The 20,094-nt window shown below is 46.5% G+C and overlaps 1 protein-coding gene across 3 annotated transcripts in view; it reads left to right on the top strand.

Annotated features, from left to right (window-relative positions):
• LOC106587856 (zinc finger protein 609) overlaps nucleotides 1-20,094 on the top strand; it is a 99,116-nt gene that overhangs the window by 72,392 nt on the left and 6,630 nt on the right. For all 3 annotated transcript variants that reach the window (XM_045689548.2, XM_045689547.2, XM_045689546.2), the window contains 2 exons: nucleotides 1,653-1,875; nucleotides 17,486-17,573. In XM_045689548.2, coding sequence (XP_045545504.2) covers nucleotides 1,653-1,875; nucleotides 17,486-17,573 — 311 coding nt within the window. The remainder of the gene's footprint in view (nucleotides 1-1,652; nucleotides 1,876-17,485; nucleotides 17,574-20,094) is intronic.

Raw genomic sequence — 20,094 nt, 5'->3', positions numbered from 1 at the left:
GCTATCCAAACTTGTGAAACATACGTCAACGATAAGTTCAGATTTGGTCCAGTCACGTCTGTGGACATTAACATCAAGGCCAGGGTGGACTGACCAAATTTCAACTACTTTTCTACGTCCATGGACGTCCGGTGTCGGTCGGTGCTCAGTGGCTGAGGATGCTGGTTTCAGTTAATGGAACGGGAGGGGTAGGTGTCAGTAAGAGCTGGGAGAGGTGACATTTAAGTGGAGAGAGAGAGAGCAGTCTGCCTGTTTTAATACTCTTGGTTTGACCAACAGAAAGAGCTATGAGCTGAACATAACAGTATGTTAATAACAGAATTACAAGTTTTTAAATCATTTCAATATTTATAAATAAAATGTCAGTAATACTTGTTACTCCTGTGAACTTTAATTATCCTCCTCATGTGAGGAGATATCTGGGTTTTAGGTAACGGAATCACAAGGCAGAAGGCAATATTTCTTAAACTTACAGAAAGTAAAACATTTCTCAAATGAAATGTGTGGTATTATTTTGCTGTGGTGTTTACGTCAACGTTATTGTGGTGGATTGTATTTCTGACACCTTAAGACATTTTCTGGTAGATGTTTATCCACAAATCAAAGCCTTTACTTCTGCCCCCAAAAATTGTGATGGAATATAGTTGTAAAATGTATCTATCCTTAATTTCCCCAAAAGATGCACTCTTAGCTTTCATTTTACACCCAATTTAATATGCTCCTATGAACTTCTCATGTTGATTCTCATGGGTCCTTTTACATGGAAATGCCCAGGGGTGGCAGGCAAAGTGTTGTATTTAAACATTATTCATGTGGTCAATAGGCCTATAAGCTGCATGTCAATTGTTATTTACTCAAGCCTAATTGGATCCTGCATTTGCAAAAAATAAATTGGAGCAGGGAGTGGTTTATGCCCAATTAATGCACCGTGTTTGGCTGTGCCCTGTTCCTCACGCAGATCAGAGCTAATCATTTTGAAGCACTCTAATGTTGACTTCCTTGAATTAATGAGCACTGATCTCAGTGTCACCATGGAGCTTAAATCAGCCAGTATCTCTCTCGCGCGGTATCTCTCTCGCGCGGTATCTCTCTCGCGCGGTATCTCTCTCTAGTAATGATCAGTCCATGAGATGATGCGGTGTCAGATCTGGCTGAATTCGTGATGATCAGTCCATGAGATGATGCCGTGTCAGATCTGGCTGAATTCGTGATGATCAGTCCATGAGATGATGCGGTGTCAGATCTGGCTGAATGAGTGATGATCAGTCCATGAGATGTGGTGCCAGATCTGTGTTGCAAGAGAAGAGCGGGAGAGACGAGAGGGAGACCAGAGGAGGGAGAGTGCTTAACACCAGTCTCTCTCTCCTTCTCTGACCTCCAGTGGTTGGGATTGAAGCAGTTCAATGCCTTCCTGTCTGCTAATCATGGTGGTGGAGCAGAGAGAGGAAGGAGAGGGAGAGAGGGGCCAAGTCCACACAACAACCACCCTTTGACTAATCAAGGCATCAGTTTACATCAAGGCATTCCTGGATGTCTCCCATGCGTTGAGACGCACTTCCTCTCTGTGGCATCCCCTCCCACACAGTATCTGCTGCTGTATACAGAGCTTTTTAAGTGATGTGTCTCGTGTGTCTTCCCCTTCTCTCTTGCAGATGGAATCTCCTGTCTCCACACCGGCCCCTCCCCCCCTCCACCTCCTGGCCGCCGTGGGGGACAACATCGCGTCCCCGTGTGAGCAGATAATGGTGCGCACTCGCTCGGTGGCGTCCAACACATCAGACGCGTCCCTGGCAACGGAGCCCGATTGCCTTGGTCCCTGCGAGCCCGGGACTAGCGTCAACCTGGAGGGCATTGTGTGGCAAGAGACCGAAGACGGTGAGTAGGCTAACATTAGCCCCTGCATAGCCCGACAATTGTTGCCACTGGTGTTCCTTTTGAACAGACAGAACAGCTGTGTTTTATTGGGCCTCAACACGTTTTGTTCAGTCTGGGCCTTGAAGATAACAGAAAGCACTTGTTTTACTCTGCCCACGGGTAAAGACGTGCATCACCTCTAACATTGGTTCATTCAAGCCTTCCACTGAGGTCAAAGTTCAAGGTCTGTTGTGGGACTATAATAACTAGCTTTCTCAGGAATTTGCCTAAAGGTTCATGTTATGCTGCAAAGACTGACCTATTGAAGGTCTCCTGACTCAAACCATGACTGGTGAAGCTGCTTTGTCAATGAAATCACACAACTGTGGGCGGGTTTGGCCTAACTGTGGGCAGGGTTGGCCTAACTGTGGACGGGCTTGGCCTCTTATATTCCGTGTTACACAATTCGGCCAATTTTAGCAGTAGTTGGCACTTGGCAGGTAGATGGGATCTTCCTGGATAGAAAGATGGACAGTTCCTAGATGGCTTAATAATTTGTTAATATCCATACTAGAGGTCGACCGATTAATCGGAATGGCCGATTTCAAGTTTTCATAACAATCGGTAATCGGTATTTTTGGACACCGATTTGCCGATATTTTATTTTTATACACCTTTATTTAACTAGGCAAGTCAGTTAAGAACACATTCTTATTTTCAATGGCGGACTAGGAATGGTGGGTTAACTGCCTTGTTCAGGTGTAGAATGACAGATTTTTACCTTGTCAGCTCGGGGATTCAACCTTACAATTAACTAGTCCAACGCTCTAACCACCTGCTTTACATTGCACTCCACGAGGAGCCTGCCTGTTACGCGAATGCAGTAAGAAGCCAAGGTAAGTTGCTAGCTAGCATTAAACTTATCTTATAAAAAATAATCAATCAATCATAATCACTAGTTAACTACACATGTTTGATGATATTACTACTTTTTCTAGCCAGTCCTGTGTTGCATATAATCGATGCGGTGCGCATTCGCGAAAAAGGACTGTCATTGCTCCGTGTACCTAACCATAAACATCAATGTCTTTCTTAAAATCAATACACAAGTATATATTTTTAAACCTGCATATTTAGTTAATATTGCCTGCTAACATGAATTTCTATTAACTATGGAAAATGTGTCATCTCTTGCAACAGAGTCAGGGTATATGCAGCAGTTTGGGCCGCCTGGCTCGTTGCGAACTGTGTGAAGACTATTTCTTCCTAACAAAGGCAGCCGTGATATTGAAGGTTGTGCAATGTAACAGGAATATTTAGACTTGGGGATGCCACCCGTTAGATAAAATACGGAACGGTTCCGTATTTCACTGAAAGAAAAAAAACGTTTTGTTTTCGTGATGATAGTTTCCAGATTTGACCATATTAATGACCAAAGGCTCGTATTTCTGTATGTTTATTATATTATAATTAAGTCTATGATTTGATAGAGCAGTCTGACTGAGTGGTGGTAGGCACCAGCAGGCTCGTAAGCATTCATTCAAACAGCACTTTCGTGCATTTTGCCAGCAGCTCTTCGCAATGCTTCAAGCATTGCGCTGTTTATGACTTCAAGCCTATCAACTGCATCGAGGGTGGCTGTTGTCGATGTGTTCCTGGTTCAAGCCCAGGTAGGAGCGAGGAGAGGGACGGAAGCTATACTGTTACACTGGCAATACTAAAGTGCCTATAAGAACATCCAATAGTCAAATGTATATGAAATACAAATCGTATAGAGAGAAATAGTCCTATAATTCCTATAATAACTACAACCTAAAACTTCTTACCTGGGAATATTGAAGACTCATGATAAAAGGAACCACCAGCTTTCATATGTTCTCATGTTCTGAGCAAGGAACTTAAACGTTAGCTTTCTTACATGGCACATATTGCACTTTTACTTTCTTCTCCAACACTTTGTTTTTGCATTATTTAAACCAAATTGAACATGTTTCATTATTTATTTGAGGCTACATTTATTTTATTGGTGTATTATATTAAGTTAAAATAAGTGTTCATTCAGTATTGTTGTAATTGTCATTATTACAAACACAGTCTAAAAATCGGCCGATTAATCGGCATCGGCGTTTTTTTTTGGGTCCTCCAATAATCGGCATCGGCGTTGAAAAATCATAATCGGTCAACCTCTAATCCATACTCAACAGAACCCCTGGCAACACAAAGCCAGAATTCTTTTCAACTCTGCCTGATGGGTAGTAGGCCATTGGCATCTCTCCCACAACGTCGGTCTGAGTGAAACACTACTTCTTTGATCACACACATGCTATACATTCATTCCATTTTAAATGTGTATCACCAGCAGACCCAGTTTACAGGGCCTGAATAACTTCCCCTAATCTTCTGTCACACATGCAAAATAATGCAAACACCTAATCTTCAAAGCGGTGCATGTTCAATCGCTCAGTAGGCATGCGGGGTACAAATCGCCCACACAGCCACAGTCGATGCGCCCGTTCTAAGCCACTGAATATAAAGGCCGCCGCCTCATCAACATTCCCAGTCCTCCATGGCGGCTCCAGCCGTGGGCACTGGGTCTTGTTCATCCCAGTCCTCTATGGCGGCTCCAGCCGTGGGCACTGGGTCTTGTTCATCCCAGTCCTCTATGGCGGCTCCAGCCGTGGGCACTGGGTCTTGTTCATCCCAGTCCTCTATGGCGGCTCCAGCCGTGGGCACTGGGTCTTGTTCATCCCAGTCCTCCATGGCGGCTCCAGCCGTGGGCACTGGGTCTTGTTCATCCCAGTCCTCCATGGCGGCTCCAGCCGTGGGTCACTGGGTCTTGTTCATCCCAGTCCTCTATGGCGGCTCCAGCCGTGGGCACTGGGTCTTGTTCATCCCAGTCCTCTATGGCGGCTCCAGCCTCAGGGAGAGCACACAGCCAGCTGCCCCCTGACTCGGTCTCCCAGCAAGGGAAGAGAAAGCGACTGCCGGGTCAGGGAGGTTGTTGGGAGGTTGAAGAGGCGGCTCCAGACAAGGCTACTACATCTGTTAGTGACATGTCTGTGGCTGCAAGCCACCCAGCCAGCACCTACTATGAGTGCTGTTTGGCTCGCTCTCCCTGGGGGCTGTTTGGCTCGCTCTCCCTGGGGGCTGTTTGGCTCGCTCTCCCTGGGGGCTGTTTGGCTCGCTCTCCCTGGGGGCTGTTTGGCTCGCTCTCCCTGGGGGCTGTTTGGCTCGCTCTCCCTGGGGGCTGTTTGGCTCGCTCTCCCTGGGGGCTGTTTGGCTCGCTCTCCCTGGGGGCTGTTTGGTAGTGGTTGATAGACCCCAGTGTGCTAATGTGATTCCACTCTGCTGGGCTCAGGGAGGAGGTGGGAGGTTTCAGAGCGGGGGAGGAGGTGGGGAGGGGCTCAGTGGTTTCAGAGGTGGGAGGGGGTCAGTGGTTTCAGAGTGGGGAGGAGGTGGGAGGGGGTCAGTGGTTTCAGAGGAGTTGGGAGGGGGTCAGTGGTTTCAGAGCAGGGAGCAGGTGGGAGGGGGTCAGTGGTTTCAGAGGAGGTGGGAGGGGGTCAGTGGTTTCAGAGGAGGGAGCAGGTGGGAGGTGGTCAGTGGTTTCAGAGCAGGGAGACGGTGGGAGGGGGTCAGTGGTTTCAGAGCGGGGAGCAGGTGGGAGGGGGTCAGTGGTTTCAGAGCGGGGAGCAGGTGGGAGGGGGTCAGTGGTTTCAGAGCGGGAGGAGGTGGGAGGGAGTCAGTGGTTTCAGAGCAGGGAGGAGGTGGGAGGAGGTCAGTAGTTTCAGAGCGGGAGGAGGTGGGAGGGAGTCAGTGGTTTCAGAGCAGGGAGGAGGTGGGAGGGGGTCAGTGGTTTCAGAGGAGGTGGGAGGGGGTCAGTGGTTTCAGAGCAGGGAGGAGGTGGGAGCGGGTCAGTGGTTTCAGAGCAGGGAGACGGTGGGAGGGGGTCAGTGGTTTCAGAGCAGGGAGGAGGTGGGAGGGAGTCAGTGGTTTCAGAGCGGGAGGAGGTGGGAGGGAGTCAGTGGTTTCAGAGCAGGGAGGAGGTGGGAGGGGGTCAGTGGTTTCAGAGGAGGTGGGAGGGGGTCAGTGGTTTCAGAGCAGGGAGGAGGTGGGAGCGGGTCAGTGGTTTCAGAGCAGGGAGCAGGTGGGGGAGGAGGTGGGAGGGAGTCAGTGGTTTCAGAGCAGGGAGGAGGTGGGAGGGGGTCAGTGGTTTCAGAGGAGGTGGGAGGGGGTCAGTGGTTTCAGAGCAGGGAGGAGGTGGGAGCGGGTCAGTGGTTTCAGAGCAGGGAGACGGTGGGGGAGGGGGTCAGTGGTTTCAGAGCAGGGAGGAGGTGGGAGGGAGTCAGTGGTTTCAGAGCGGGAGGAGGTGGGAGGGAGTCAGTGGTTTCAGAGCAGGGAGGAGGTGGGAGGGGGTCAGTGGTTTCAGAGGAGGTGGGAGGGGGTCAGTGGTTTCAGAGCAGGGAGGAGGTGGGAGCGGGTCAGTGGTTTCAGAGCAGGGAGCAGGTGGGAGGGGGTCAGTGGTTTCAGAGCAGGGAGGAGGTGGGAGGGGGTCAGTGGTTTCAGAGCGGGGGGAGGTGGGAGGGAGTCAGTGGTTTCAGAGCAGGGAGGAGGTGGGAGGAGGTCAGTGGTTTCAGAGCGGGAGGAGGTGGGAGGGAGTCAGTGGTTTCAGAGCGGGAGGAGGTGGGAGGGAGTCAGTGGTTTCAGAGCAGGGAGGAGGTGGGAGGGGGTCAGTGGTTTCAGAGGAGGTGGGAGGGGGTCAGTGGTTTCAGAGCAGGGAGGAGGTGGGAGGGGGTCAGTGGTTTCAGAGCAGGGAGCAGGTGGGAGGGGGTCAGTGGTTTCAGAGCAGGGAGGAGGTGGGAGGGGGTCAGTGGTTTCAGAGCGGGGGGAGGTGGGAGGGGGGTCAGTGGTTTCAGAGCAGGGAGGAGGTGGGAGGGGGTCAGTGGTTTCAGAGGAGGTGGGAGGGGGTCAGTGGTTTCAGAGCAGGGAGGAGGTGGGAGGGGGTCAGTGGTTTCAGAGCGGGGAGGAGGTGGGAGGGGGTCAGTGGTTTCAGAGCGGGGAGGAGGTGGGAGGGGGTCAGTGGTTTCAGAGCAGGGAGGAGGTGGGAGGGGGTCAGTGGTTTCAGAGCAGGGAGCAGGTGGGAGGGGGTCAGTGGTTTCAGAGCAGGGAGGAGGGGGTCAGTGGTTTCAGAGCGGGGGGATTGGGAGGAGAAGCACTCTGTTCTGCAGGTGTAGACTGTTGTTATGGTCCCCGGTGCTGGAGAAACATTTGGGGTTGCCGGAATGCATATCCCCTCGCTTTGAAGCCAGTGTTTTGTCTCTCTGAAGTGGACAGATCTATATCTCAGTGACACCCTGTGTGGGTGGACAGTGAGTGGAACAAACAAGTCATCTGGTAGAGATCACATAGATAAAAGCACTTTAAAACACCTCCCCATAGCTTGTAACACATCTCTACATTTATTTGTGTTTGTTTAAAAAAAATTGTACCTTTTTTATTTAGTCAGGTAAGATTGATAAGAACACATTTTCTTTTATAATAGCATAGATTCTCCTATGCTAGTTTTATCCACAGTTGAACAACAACCTATTGGCTAGGGTTTAATCGGAGCCCAGTTACTCAGTTCCTTTTCAAGGCTCTATGTTCCCCTTCTCCACCGAGAGAGACTTAAAAACAGACAACTTAACACATGGGAACCAAATTAGTAAACCTAGGCATGAGCAGAGCAACGCTCCGCAGAGCCCCAGAGCCAATCAGAGAACAGTGTGATTAGCTGTGATGTTAAGCAGTTCTGCCTCCTCCTGCATGGCAACTCTCACATGGAGCTGCTCAGGCATGCAGTGTGGCGAGCATGTAGCTTGTTTAGCATGCCGCACAACAGCTGCATTTTCACCTCTGCCTTTTGCCTTTGTGGGAGTCAATGAACAACAGACACCAGTTAAACGTCTGCACCTCGCCGGAATGAAGCGCTCCAGAGAAAAGAAGGGTGGTTGAGGTGGAGGGAAAAAAATAAGAATCTAGTCCCAAAAAAACATGCCCTGCCGGATTCACCTTTTCCCCAGGCTTCTGATATTATGTCTAGTCTCACCATGAATGATTTATCCAATGTAATATGCGCTTAAAGGTAACAACGTAGATAAATTTGACCTCCAAATGACCACCTTTTAAAAGGTAAGTTATGCATCCGTATGTGAATCAATTAGCTTTTCACCCATGTGAAGGAGCTTGTGCAGTCTCCACCCTCTGACACATTCAACCCTGAACATGAGAGAGGCGAAAAGAGAGAAGGAGAGTCTGGCATGGAGGTGTTTGAGTCGGCTGGCTTGCAGTGCAGGAAATGAAGACCAAGGGAGGAGCAGGAATGGTATTTTAAGGCTGAGCTCTGACACACATCCCTCAGCGTGGATATGGTGACAGGCTAGGGTCTCCACTGCAGTGCCCTGGGCCAACCTTCCCAGGCCTCGCACGCCGCTGATACTTCCAAAATGTCAGCTCTGAAAATCGTAGGAAAGTTTATTGCTCTTGAAGTGCGGCCCAGAAAGCCTCTCGCTCCGAGGGCCAGGGAACACATCTGATTCCCAGCCAACGCTGCAGCCCACGCCGAAGCTGTTTTACCCCTGTCAACCTCTCTTTCTCTCTCCACACACAGCAGGCTATTCCCCTAGCGGTCACACAGGCACTATGCCTTAATAGATCAATAATACAGGCTGATTGGGAAAAATGTTTCCTGGATTGTTTATACATTTACATCATTGGAGGATTAAGACTGTTAGCTTTAGCTGCCGTAGTTATTTGGCATTGTAGCAGAAAAATAGGTCGCTACAAAACGGATATTATCATATAAACATTTGGAGAAGTCTTTTAAGCAGTGCTGACTTGTCAGTGTTTGGAGGAAGCATGTTGTATGAAAGGTCCTCTGGGTTCTGGAGCTCACTGCCGGCCATGCTGTCTTACTCTTTTCATCACCCCCACCTGTCAAAGGCTTCATTGAAATGTTTTTGTAAAGGGGTGACGCCTTGCTCTCGTTGAGCTTGCTCAGTGCTATGTCCTTGATGTACCGGAGCAAACATTGACAGGGGGCCCGTAGCTGTCTACACTGGCCAGCGAGGAAGAAGGGGAGAGGGAAAAATCTAACTCTTGTTTTAACAGTAGAGGAGGACATGTCAGGAAGAATGGAAGAATTAAATGGATGTTCAATTGAGCCTTGACTTTCTCCCTTCACCTCCCTCCCTTCACCTCCTTCCCTCCACCTCCTTCCTCCTTTCTGTAGTCTTCACTTCATATCAATGGTCTTTGTCCAATTGTCAAAGTGGCCAATTTCCCGAGTGCTGCTTGCAGCTCACCACACAAGACACATTTGGAATTGAAATTCCATGCTGTCCAGAGGGCAGGCCCATTCTTTCTGGCTGACAACTGCGATCTTCCATACACTCCAATAGACCGCCACCTTAACCCACTCCAATAGACCGCAACCTTAACCCACTCCAATAGACCGCAACCTTAACCCACTCCAATAGACCGCAACCTTAACCCACTCCAATAGACGCAACCTTAACCCACTCCAATAGACCGCAACCTTAACCCACTCCAATAGACCGCAACCTTAACCCACTCCAATAGACCGCAACCTTAACCCACTCCAATAGACCGCAACCTTAACCCACTCCAATAGACCGCAACCTTAACCCACTCCAATAGACCGCAACCTTAACCCACTCCAATAGACCGCAACCTTAACCCACTCCAATAGACCGCAACCTTAACCCACTCCAATAGACCGCAACCTTAACCCACTCCAATAGACCGCAACCTTAACCCACTCCAATAGACCGCAACCTTAACCCACTCCAATAGACCGCAACCTTAACCCACTCCAATAGACCGCAACCTTAACCCACTCCAATAGACCGCAACCTTAACCCACTCCAATAGACCGCAACCTTAACCCACTCCAATAGACCGCAACCTTAACCCACTCCAATAGACCGCAACCTTAACCCACTCCAATAGACCGCAACCTTAACCCACTCCAATAGACCGCAACCTTAACCCACTCCAATAGACCGCAACCTTAACCCACTCCAATAGACCGCAACCTTAACCCACTCCAATAGACCGCAACCTTAACCCACTCCAATAGACCGCAACCTTAACCCACTCCAATAGACCGCAACCTTAACCCACTCCAATAGACCGCAACCTTAACCCACTCCAATAGACCGCAACCTTAACCCACTCCAATAGACCGCAACCTTAACCCACTCCAATAGACCGCAACCTTAACCCACTCCAATAGACCGCAACCTTAACCCACTCCAATAGACCGCAACCTTAACCCACTCCAATAGACCGCAACCTTAACCCACTCCAATAGACCGCAACCTTAACCCACTCCAATAGACCGCAACCTTAACCCACTCCAATAGACTGCAACCTTAACCCACTCCAATAGACCGCAACCTTAACCCACTCCAATAGACTGCAACCTTAACCCACTCCAATAGACCGCAACCTTAACCCACTCCAATAGACCGCAACCTTAACCCACTCCAATAGACCGCAACCTTAACCCACTCCAATAGACCGCAACCTTAACCCACTCCAATAGACCGCAACCTTAACCCACTCCAATAGACCGCAACCTTAACCCACTCCAATAGACTTGATGTAAAAGCAATAGAGGAGCCAGATGGCCCCTGACCACTGAAGTCATTAAGAGATACCATGTTACACACCACAACTACCATTTGACTAATGTTCTTTTGACAAACTCGACCCTCCCCCCTCCCCATTCATTTATCATAAAGAGATGGAAAGTTGGAAGTTTTGGACTTGAACCTTGAGATTTAACCAATACATCAGTATTTTCTTTGTTCAGTGCCGCTCCAGAAGTAATTTATCATGTACATTCAATAGAAATGTCAAACAGGAAATGTTATCAATTTATCCTCTCCTGTATGTTGCTTTCAGAATGTTGAGTGCACATTCGTACAGAATGACTTACACACAATAAGACCCAACAGGAGCTCATTTTCAGGAGAAAAACGTTTTTCTGCTAACAACATTATAACCATGTGAAATGCTCACAAATAACCCGGATATCACCCAAACCATGGAAAAATATGACCTTTTAGACTTAGCTTTTCTGGTGAAAATGTTAAAACGGCAAGTTAATCAAATGTTGAACTGAGGTCATAGTTGGAGGATGTGTTACACACACAGCGCCCAATAGAAACGTATGTATCTATTAACCCTTCATCACCCGATGTGAGACAATGCATGATGAAACAAGCCTTGGATTTCAACTTCCACTCTGATTTTAATGTATGGTGGCTGATGGGAAATCAATGTTACTAGTATGCTTTCAGACATTGACAGCACAAGAACTAAAGCCACTGATGTGTTCTTTAAATTGAGACTCATATTTTAATTTGAATGCTACTAAGTTCGATATGCATCTTGCGCACATCAAAGTATTTCACCATTTCAAATGACACATGAATTGAATCTTTCTAGCTAGCTTTTTGTTGCACACCATTAATGCCAGCTCCAGTATTAGCACAATGCCTGTATCATTCCCCTGTAGTTAACTGATGTGTATCCACACCATTTTTCTCAGAGTTCTCTCTTATCTCCACAGTCCCTTGATGAACCAGGCTGTCATGGCAACATGGCTGGTGTGAGCAAAGTGCTTTAACCCCCACAGGGACACGTAGAGGTTTACAAACCTTATTAGCAGGCATATTTACATCAGTCGCTCGCTGTGTGTGCACAGTGATAATTACCTCAGCTGATTGTACGGCACGTATGAACGATTGAGCTTTTTCTGAGGGCTTTAGCAGGATTATTAAATCAATTTACACAACCTTTTCTCTTAACCGAAACTTTAAATAAAACCGTTTGTGTTCAACCTTCTCTTATTTCAGTGACATGATGCCATGATTGATCATTTGGCTTAGCTGCATTTGTAGCAGTTAAAGAGATTGTAACAAACTCATATTATCTCTGAACCTTAAAGGGGCAAAACAAGTGGCGGGCTGACCAGTTTGGTGTTGTTTCAACTGCATATCAAATGAAATCATTTGATTTGTCACATGCGCCGAATACAACCGGTGTAGAGCTTACGTGAAATGCTTTCTTACAAGCCCTTAACCTGCAGTTCAAGAAATAGAGTTAAGTAAAGATTTACAAATAATAAAATAAATAGTAACACAATAAAATAGCAATAACGAGGCTATATACAGGGGGTACCAGTACCGAGTCAATGAGCATTGTAAAAACAAGGGATGTGGGGTTGGGGGTGTAAATAGTCTGGGTGGCTACCCTCTGTAGCATCTTACGGTCGTATGCCGAGCAGTTGCCATACCAGGCGGGGATGCAACCAGTCAGTATGCTCTCGACGGTTCAGCTGTAGAACTTCTTGAGGATCTGGGGACCCATGCCATATCTTTTCAGACTTCTGAGGGGGAAAAGGCTTTGTTGTGCCCTCTTCACATGTCTTGGTGTGTTTGGACCATGATAGTTTGTTGGTGATGCGGACACCACGGATCTTGAAACTCAACCCACTCCACTACCACAATGTCAATGGGGGCCTGTTCGGCCCTCCTTAATCTATAGTCCACAATCAGCTCCTTTGTCTTGCTTACATTGAGATGTGTTTGTTGACCTGGCAACACACTGCCAGGTCTCTGACCTCCTGCCTACAGGCTGTCTCATCGTTGTCGGTGATCAGGCCTACCACCGTTGTTGTCAGCAAACTTAATGATGGTGTTGGAGTCGTGTTTGGCCACGCAGTCGTGGGTGAACAGGGAGTACAGGAGGGGACTAAGCATGCATCCCATGTTGAGGATCAGCGTGGCAGATGTGTTGTTGCCTACCCTTACAAAACTGGGGGCAGCCCGTCAGGAAGTCCAGGATCCAGTAGCAGAGGGAGGAGTTCAGTCTCAGGGTCCTTAGCTTAGTGATGAGATTAGAGGGCACTATGGTGTTGAATGCTGAGCTGTAGTCAATGAATAGCATTCTCACATAGGTGTTTCTTTAGTCCAGGTGGGAAAGGGCAGTGTGGAGTGCGTTTGAGATTGCATCATCTGTGGAGCTGTTGGGGCGGTATGTGAATTGGAGCGGGTCTAGTGAGCCATGACCAGCCTTTCAAAGCACTTCATGGCCACCGACGTGAGTGCTTAGTCATTTAGGCATGTTACCTTTGCTTTCTTGGACATGGGACTGTGGCGGTCTGCTTGAAACGTGTAGTTATTAGATTCGGTCAGGGAGAGGTTGAAAATATCAGATTGCCCCTTTGATTGGAATGGTCAGAGTAAAGGCCAAAGTCATTTTGATCCATGTGGAGCAGGAGAAATCTGAGGTACCTGAAGGACTTGTATTTGCTTTAAACCTTCATAATCACAGTCGGAGATGGAGAATGCTGAGAAGCGGCTAAAGGCGTGTTCAGTAGGAGAGGTTCAGGGGTCAGCCGTGTCCCTGTGGCCGGCAGGCTTGACCAGCTGCAGGGGAGCTGATTATGGAGCTCCCAGTAACCTAATGAAACGTGTCAGTGGGGACCTGGGAGCCGCTGACCCATGCATCCAGGAGCAACCTCCTGACTGATATTCTCTGCCATTAGGGTCTTATTCATTAGTAGTATACAAGAACCAAGGAGCCCAGTGGTGGAGGGTTTAGGGACAGGGGCGCTATTTGTTGCCCAGTGGAAATGAGAGGTGAAATACAGGCCAATCGTTCTCATTAATGTTGGTTTCAATCACTTGGCTCAGGCGACCCTAATGAGGTTGATGGAAAGGGGGGAGGAGGAAGAGATGGTGGAGGGAGAGAGGGAGGGTGGAGGGTGAAAGGGGGAGGGTGGGCCACTGGTGTCTCTGCCTGCTTCCCCCACTGAACTCTCATTTGAAAGGGTTAACCTTGTTTTTTTTTAACTGACCCTGTCTGGTCCCTTTACTGCAAACAAGTCCAGAGACTACACAGAGAGAGATCACAAACACACTTCTTCTCGATAATCAAGCTACAAACACCTTGAGGATTTCAGCCTGTCAGTTTAACTGCCTTCTGAACTGTTGAAATGATCTGCTTCATTTGTTATGTTCTAGGATGACTTTGTTTGCTGATATTGGCGTTGGGATTTTGGCAAGGAGTGCATTGGTGATTATTAAGTTATGTTTCCATATGTACGCCGACATGGCTACAATAAACCCCTTTCCTAACCTGATTAGCTGTACAGTTTAGCAGATAGTATTTCGATCAACATTTTTTGTTGCTTTTAATACGTATTAACACGCGCATACAAATTCTGCCAATATTGGAGCACAGCACAGTCACTGAGTGAGTTAAATGCTGACAAAATGCCAAAGACAACATAGCTGTTCAGTTGCTTTTTCCTATTCAGCCAGTATTGGCTGCCAGTATCATTTTGCATTAGCTTGTCTGTCGAGAGGGGGGGGGGCAGGGTGTTAAAGGTGCTGGATAAGCCCTCTAACGTCACGCAAGGCCAAACTCAATGGCCTGGCCGGCCCATTACAATGCTTACCAGTTGGTGCCAGTTGAAAGAGCAAGGGCTGGGGGTGAGCACTAGTGTTTACCATCTGGACTGGAGTAGGACGGGGCCAGTGGCCAAGTGTCACCAGGTTCCTGTAAACGTATGTAGAAATGCCTTATACGCTCACCAACTGGCAACCACTTTCAGTGCCAGAGGCAGTCCTGCAGCAGAAAGACAGACGAGACCTGTACTAGGGAAGATGGAGGGGAGAGGGTTCGACACAGGAAAAGGAGAGGAGGGGGGGAAAGAGGTTTCTTGAGCTAATAAAATACGTGCAGGAATGGAAGCTGCCAGCCAGCATTCTTGTGCTATTAGACAAGTTACTTCACTACAGACTCCAGTTTCTACTGCAGTGCTGAGATGGCATGCTGAGGTCACCGGGCGGTGGGCTGTGGGCTAATAAATCTAGGCTGTTTTTAAACCAGGAGACTACTTGCTCTCGTCTGCAACCCTATGCTTTTTTTGTAGGTGTTTTTATTATTGAATTTGTCAACGAAAAAAATGACTTACCTGTCACAAATTCTCATCAGCTTTAGATAAGTTTGTGTCATATTATGATCAGCCTTAAACAGTTATGTTTTTATTTTATTATTTTATGTGTGGTCATTGAGTAACAAAGTTCTGGAGAGAGGTGTAGCAGACTTAACCTATCAGTGTTGGTGTATCTTGTATTCTCCAAACTGATCTGTGATTTCCACTAGTGTGTGATTTTGGCTATTGTATGATCTCACCTCAAGCTAAAGTTGGATTTAATGTGCCAGGTCATATATCTCCTAGCCTGGTCATGCATGCCTAGAAAAACTAGTGGTTCTGAGTGATGCCAACTTGACGCCAGCGAAATGACAACACAGTAACCCCCTAGTCAGCCGCAGTCAGCCACATACCAGAACAGTTGAGGATATTCCTGCTTCTCTCCTGCAGCGCTGGCTGCTGATGCCCAGAACATCAGACATTCATTTAACAATATCTTTGCTCTGGCACTCCGCTAAGGCCTCCTAGCAGAATCATTAAGCTCTGCTGGATCGTTACACCCTCAGGCTGAATATGAACTACAGAGCCATCACTAAAGCAAAGGCCTCATATGTGTTTTTCCCTGTAATAGCACAATCTTTTTCTCACTGTGAAGTCTGATGCTTGGTAACAAAGTCAAGACGGAGGGCAGCAAATCTTTTAAAATACAAATAAGAAAACTATCGGTGCTACCGAAGCATCTTGCAGTGGTAATGTAGAACCGACAACATTATAATAGACAGCAGTAATGGAGAACTGACAACATTATAATAGACAGCAGTAATGTAGAACTGACAACATTATAATAGACAGCAGTAATGGAGAACTGACAACATTATAATAGACAGCAGTAATGTAGAACTGACAACATTGTAGACAGCAGTAATGGAGAACTGACAACATTATAATAGACAGCAGTAATGGAGAACTGACAACATTATAATAGACAGCAGTAATGGAGAACTGACAACATTATAATAGACAGCAGTAATGGAGAACTGACAACATTATAATAGACAGCAGTAATGGAGAACTGACAACATTATAATAGACAGCAGTAATGGAGAACTGACAACATTATAATAGACAGCAGTAATGGAGAACTGACAACATTATAATAGACAGCAGTAATGGAGAACTGACAACATTATAATAGACAGCAGTAATGTAGAACTGACAACATTATAATAGACAGCAGTAATGGAGAACTGACAACATTATAATAGACAGCAGTAATGGAGAACTGACAACATTATAATAGACAGCAGTAATGGAGAACTGACAACATTATAATAGACTGCAGTAATGGAGAACTGACAACATTATAATAGACTGCAGTAATGGAGAACTGACAACATTATAATAGACTGCAGTAATGGAGAACTGACAACATTATAATAGACAGCAGTAATGGAGAACTGACAACATAATAGACAGCAGTAATGGAGAACTGACAACATTATAATAGACAGCAGTAATGGAGAACTGACAACATTATAATAGACAGCAGTAATGGAGAACTGACAACATTATAATAGACAGCAGTAATGGAGAACTGACAACATTATAATAGACAGCAGTAATGGAGAACTGACAACATTATAATAGACAGCAGTAATGGAGAACTGACAACATTATAATAGACAGCAGTAATGGAGAACTGACAACATTATAATAGACAGCAGTAATGGAGAACTGACAACATTATAATAGACAGCAGTAATGGAGAACTGACAACATTATAATAGACAGCAGTAATGGAGAACTGACAACATTATAATAGACAGCAGTAATGGAGAACTGACAACATTATAATAGACAGCAGTAATGGAGAACTGACAACATTATAATAGACAGCAGTAATGGAGAACTGACAACATTATAATAGACAGCAGTAATGGAGAACTGACAACATTATAATAGACAGCAGTAATGGAGAACTGACAACATTATAATAGACAGCAGTAATGGAGAACTGACAACATTATAATAGACTGCAGTAATGGAGAACTGACAACATTATAATAGACTGCAGTAATGGAGAACTGACAACATTATAATAGACAGCAGTAATGGAGAACTGACAACATTATAATAGACAGCAGTAATGGAGAACTGACAACATTATAATAGACAGCAGTAATGGAGAACTGACAACATTATAATAGACAGCAGTAATGGAGAACTGACAACATTATAATAGACAGCAGTAATGGAGAACTGACAACATTATAATAGACAGCAGTAATGGAGAACTGACAACATTATAATAGACAGCAGTAATGGAGAACTGACAATGTTATAATAGGGAGGCTGCTTTGGGAGTATGCCCAGGAACCTCTGTCTGATCTATTTAAATGGGAGCTGTTGCGGTGGCCCCGGTTAGTTGCGGTGGCCCCGGTTAGTTGCGGTGGCCCCGGTTAGTTGAAGAATACAACGTGAGGTCATTCTTAATGATGGAGCAACTGTTAAATTCTGTCTTGTCACTATGGTGTGAATGTGAGATCATTAATCCAGATGATGTATAGTAGTCTCGTTACTCTTATGAATGACAAATTAAGACTTGTTCTTTTCCTACAGGCATGCTGGTGGTGAATGTGACCTGGAGGAACAAGAGCTACGTCGGCACCCTGTTGGACTGTACTCGACACGATTGGGCACCTCCCAGGTAAGCGCGTTTCCATACATTATCTCCACTTATTCCAAACTGTTCACATTTTGGTACTTTGTCCTTCATTAATTGGATTCAACTGAACATTTTGAAATAAGGTATCGACGTTAGGCATATGGCTTCCGTATACTGAATTGTATTTGAAAAAGGTTCGCTGGCTGTAATCTTTACACAGTATCATAAGTCATGTAGTTAGTACTGTTTGATGTATAATAAGAGCATTACCAGGGGCCATCAAACATCAGATACTCCATTTAAAAAATAGAAAAAACATTTACCCTTCCAGCACTTGGTTTCTCACCTTTCCTTGCATAAAGAGGGAACTCCGATATGAATCTACCAATCTGCCATCTATATCACGCTAGCTGTTGGATATTAGTCCTCACCTCTCTGTCTCTAGGGGGCCAGCAGTGCTTGCCTATCCACTGTAGTCTTTAACTTGGGCTCGGAGATACATTCTGCAAACTGCTGACGTCCCGAGAGGAAGTGATAGAAATAGAATCCTCCAACAAGCCAGATTGCCGGATCCAATTATTGTGCTAATAGCTTTTCCCAACACTGTATCACATTCTGCACTGCCGTGGTGGGACCACGCCGCCTATCAGCAGCATTGTCTCAGCACTGACTCATTTTCTCATGCTCTTTTTTTCTTCTACACGACATATCTTCATTCCTGGAGTCCCCATCTCATTTAACTACCGCAGAGAGTTTAGCTTACATTTTTTGATAGACCATACCACTCAAGCGCTGCACATCCACGGCCAACTTGAGTCACTCTCAAAACGGCTCACTGTGTACAAGGAAACGTGGGAGAATGACTGTGTTTGGAAAGTCTATCGCTTTTATCCTGTGACAGACTGGCTTTCAGAATTGCATTGTAGTTGGGCTTACTGTGACACAGTTTGATTGAAGGCTCTCAGCAAAGTAACAGCTCAACAAACTTTCAGGAAACCAAATCCGCAGGCTCTCCAGCTCCACGATGAGTAATGACTAATGAGTCTGGATTCCTCAATCTCCGAGGGCCTACGGATTTACTCTCATCCCCTGTTGCTGGTGAAATAGTTTGGAGTGATTGGAGGGGGAAGTTATGAGTCATCCCAGGCCCCGGTGTCTTTGTCACGGACTGTTAACCTTCACTGCTGGGATAATTACATTATTATCATAGAGACATGGGGGCCCAACTCTATTTTAGGGATGTGAATTATGCTACTTATGATTTACCAGGCAGGTACACTGCATGATCAAAAGTATGTGGACACCTGCTCGTCGAACATATCATTCCCAAATAATGGGCATTAAGAGTTGGTCCCCCCGTTGCTGCTATAAAAGCTTTCCACTAGATGTTGTAACATTGCTGCGGGGACTTGCTTCCATTCAGCCACGAGCATTAGTGAAGTCTGGCACTGATGTTGGGCGATTAGGCCTGGCTCGCAGTCACATTCCAATTCATCCCAAAGGTGGTTGATGGAGTTAAGGTCAGGGCTCTGTGTAGGCCAGTCAAGTTCTTCCACACCAATCGTCAAACCATTTCTGTATGGACCTCACTTTGTGCACGGGAGCATTGTCATGCTGAAACAGAAAAGGGCCTTCCCAAAGCTGTCATTGTATGCTGTTGCTTTATAGTTGGCACTATGCATTGGGGCACAGGTAGCGTTCTCCTGGCATCCGCCAAACCCAGATTTGTCCGTCGGACTGCCAGATGGTGACGCGTTATTCATCACTCCAGAGAGCACATTTCAATTGCTCCGGAGTCCAGTGGCGGCGAGCTTTACACCACTCCAGCCGACGGTTGCCATTGCGCTTGGTGATCTTAGGCTTGTGTGCAGCTGCTCGGCCATGGAAACACATTTCATGACGTTCCCGACGAACAGTTCTTGTGCTGACGTTGCTTCCAGAGGCAGTTTGGAACTTGATAGTGAGTGTTGCAACCAAGGACAGAGGACTTTTATACACTTCAGCACTCGGCAGTCCCGTTCTGTGAACTTGTGTGGCTTACCAGTTCGCGGCTTAGCCGTTGTTGCTTCTAAACCTTTCCACTTCACAATAACAGCACTTACAGTTGACCGGGGTAGCTTTAGCAGGGCAGAAATTTGACGAACTGACTTGGTGAAAACGTGGCATCCCATGAAGGTGCCCCATTTGAAAGTCACTGAGCTCTTCAGTAAGGCCATTGTACTGCCAATGTTTGTCTATGGAGATCGCATGGCTGTGTGCTAGATGTTATACACCTGTCAGCAACGGGTTGGGCGGAAATAGAATCCACTAATCTGAAGGGAGTCCACATACCTTTTGTGTATTTGTTCACCCTCTTCCTTCTGCAACTAATGTTCACTCTTTATTTGGTCAAATGAAAGACAGAAAAGGAATTCCACCCCATATTTTTTGTGTAAGGCTTGATGATACAGACCCAATTTAATGTTGTCTTATCTAGAAATGTAGAATTTGAGCATTACTTTTGAGCAAATCATTAACCAGGTTTCCTTCCAACCATTTCATGTGAATGAATTACCTGACGCAT

The sequence above is a fragment of the Salmo salar genome, chromosome 11, assembly GCF_965601325.2.
Source record: "Salmo salar chromosome 11, fSalSal1, whole genome shotgun sequence".
Taxonomy (NCBI): domain Eukaryota; kingdom Metazoa; phylum Chordata; class Actinopteri; order Salmoniformes; family Salmonidae; genus Salmo; species Salmo salar.
Note: the sequence above shows the minus strand (reverse complement) of the source record. Positions and strands in the feature narration are given on the sequence as shown.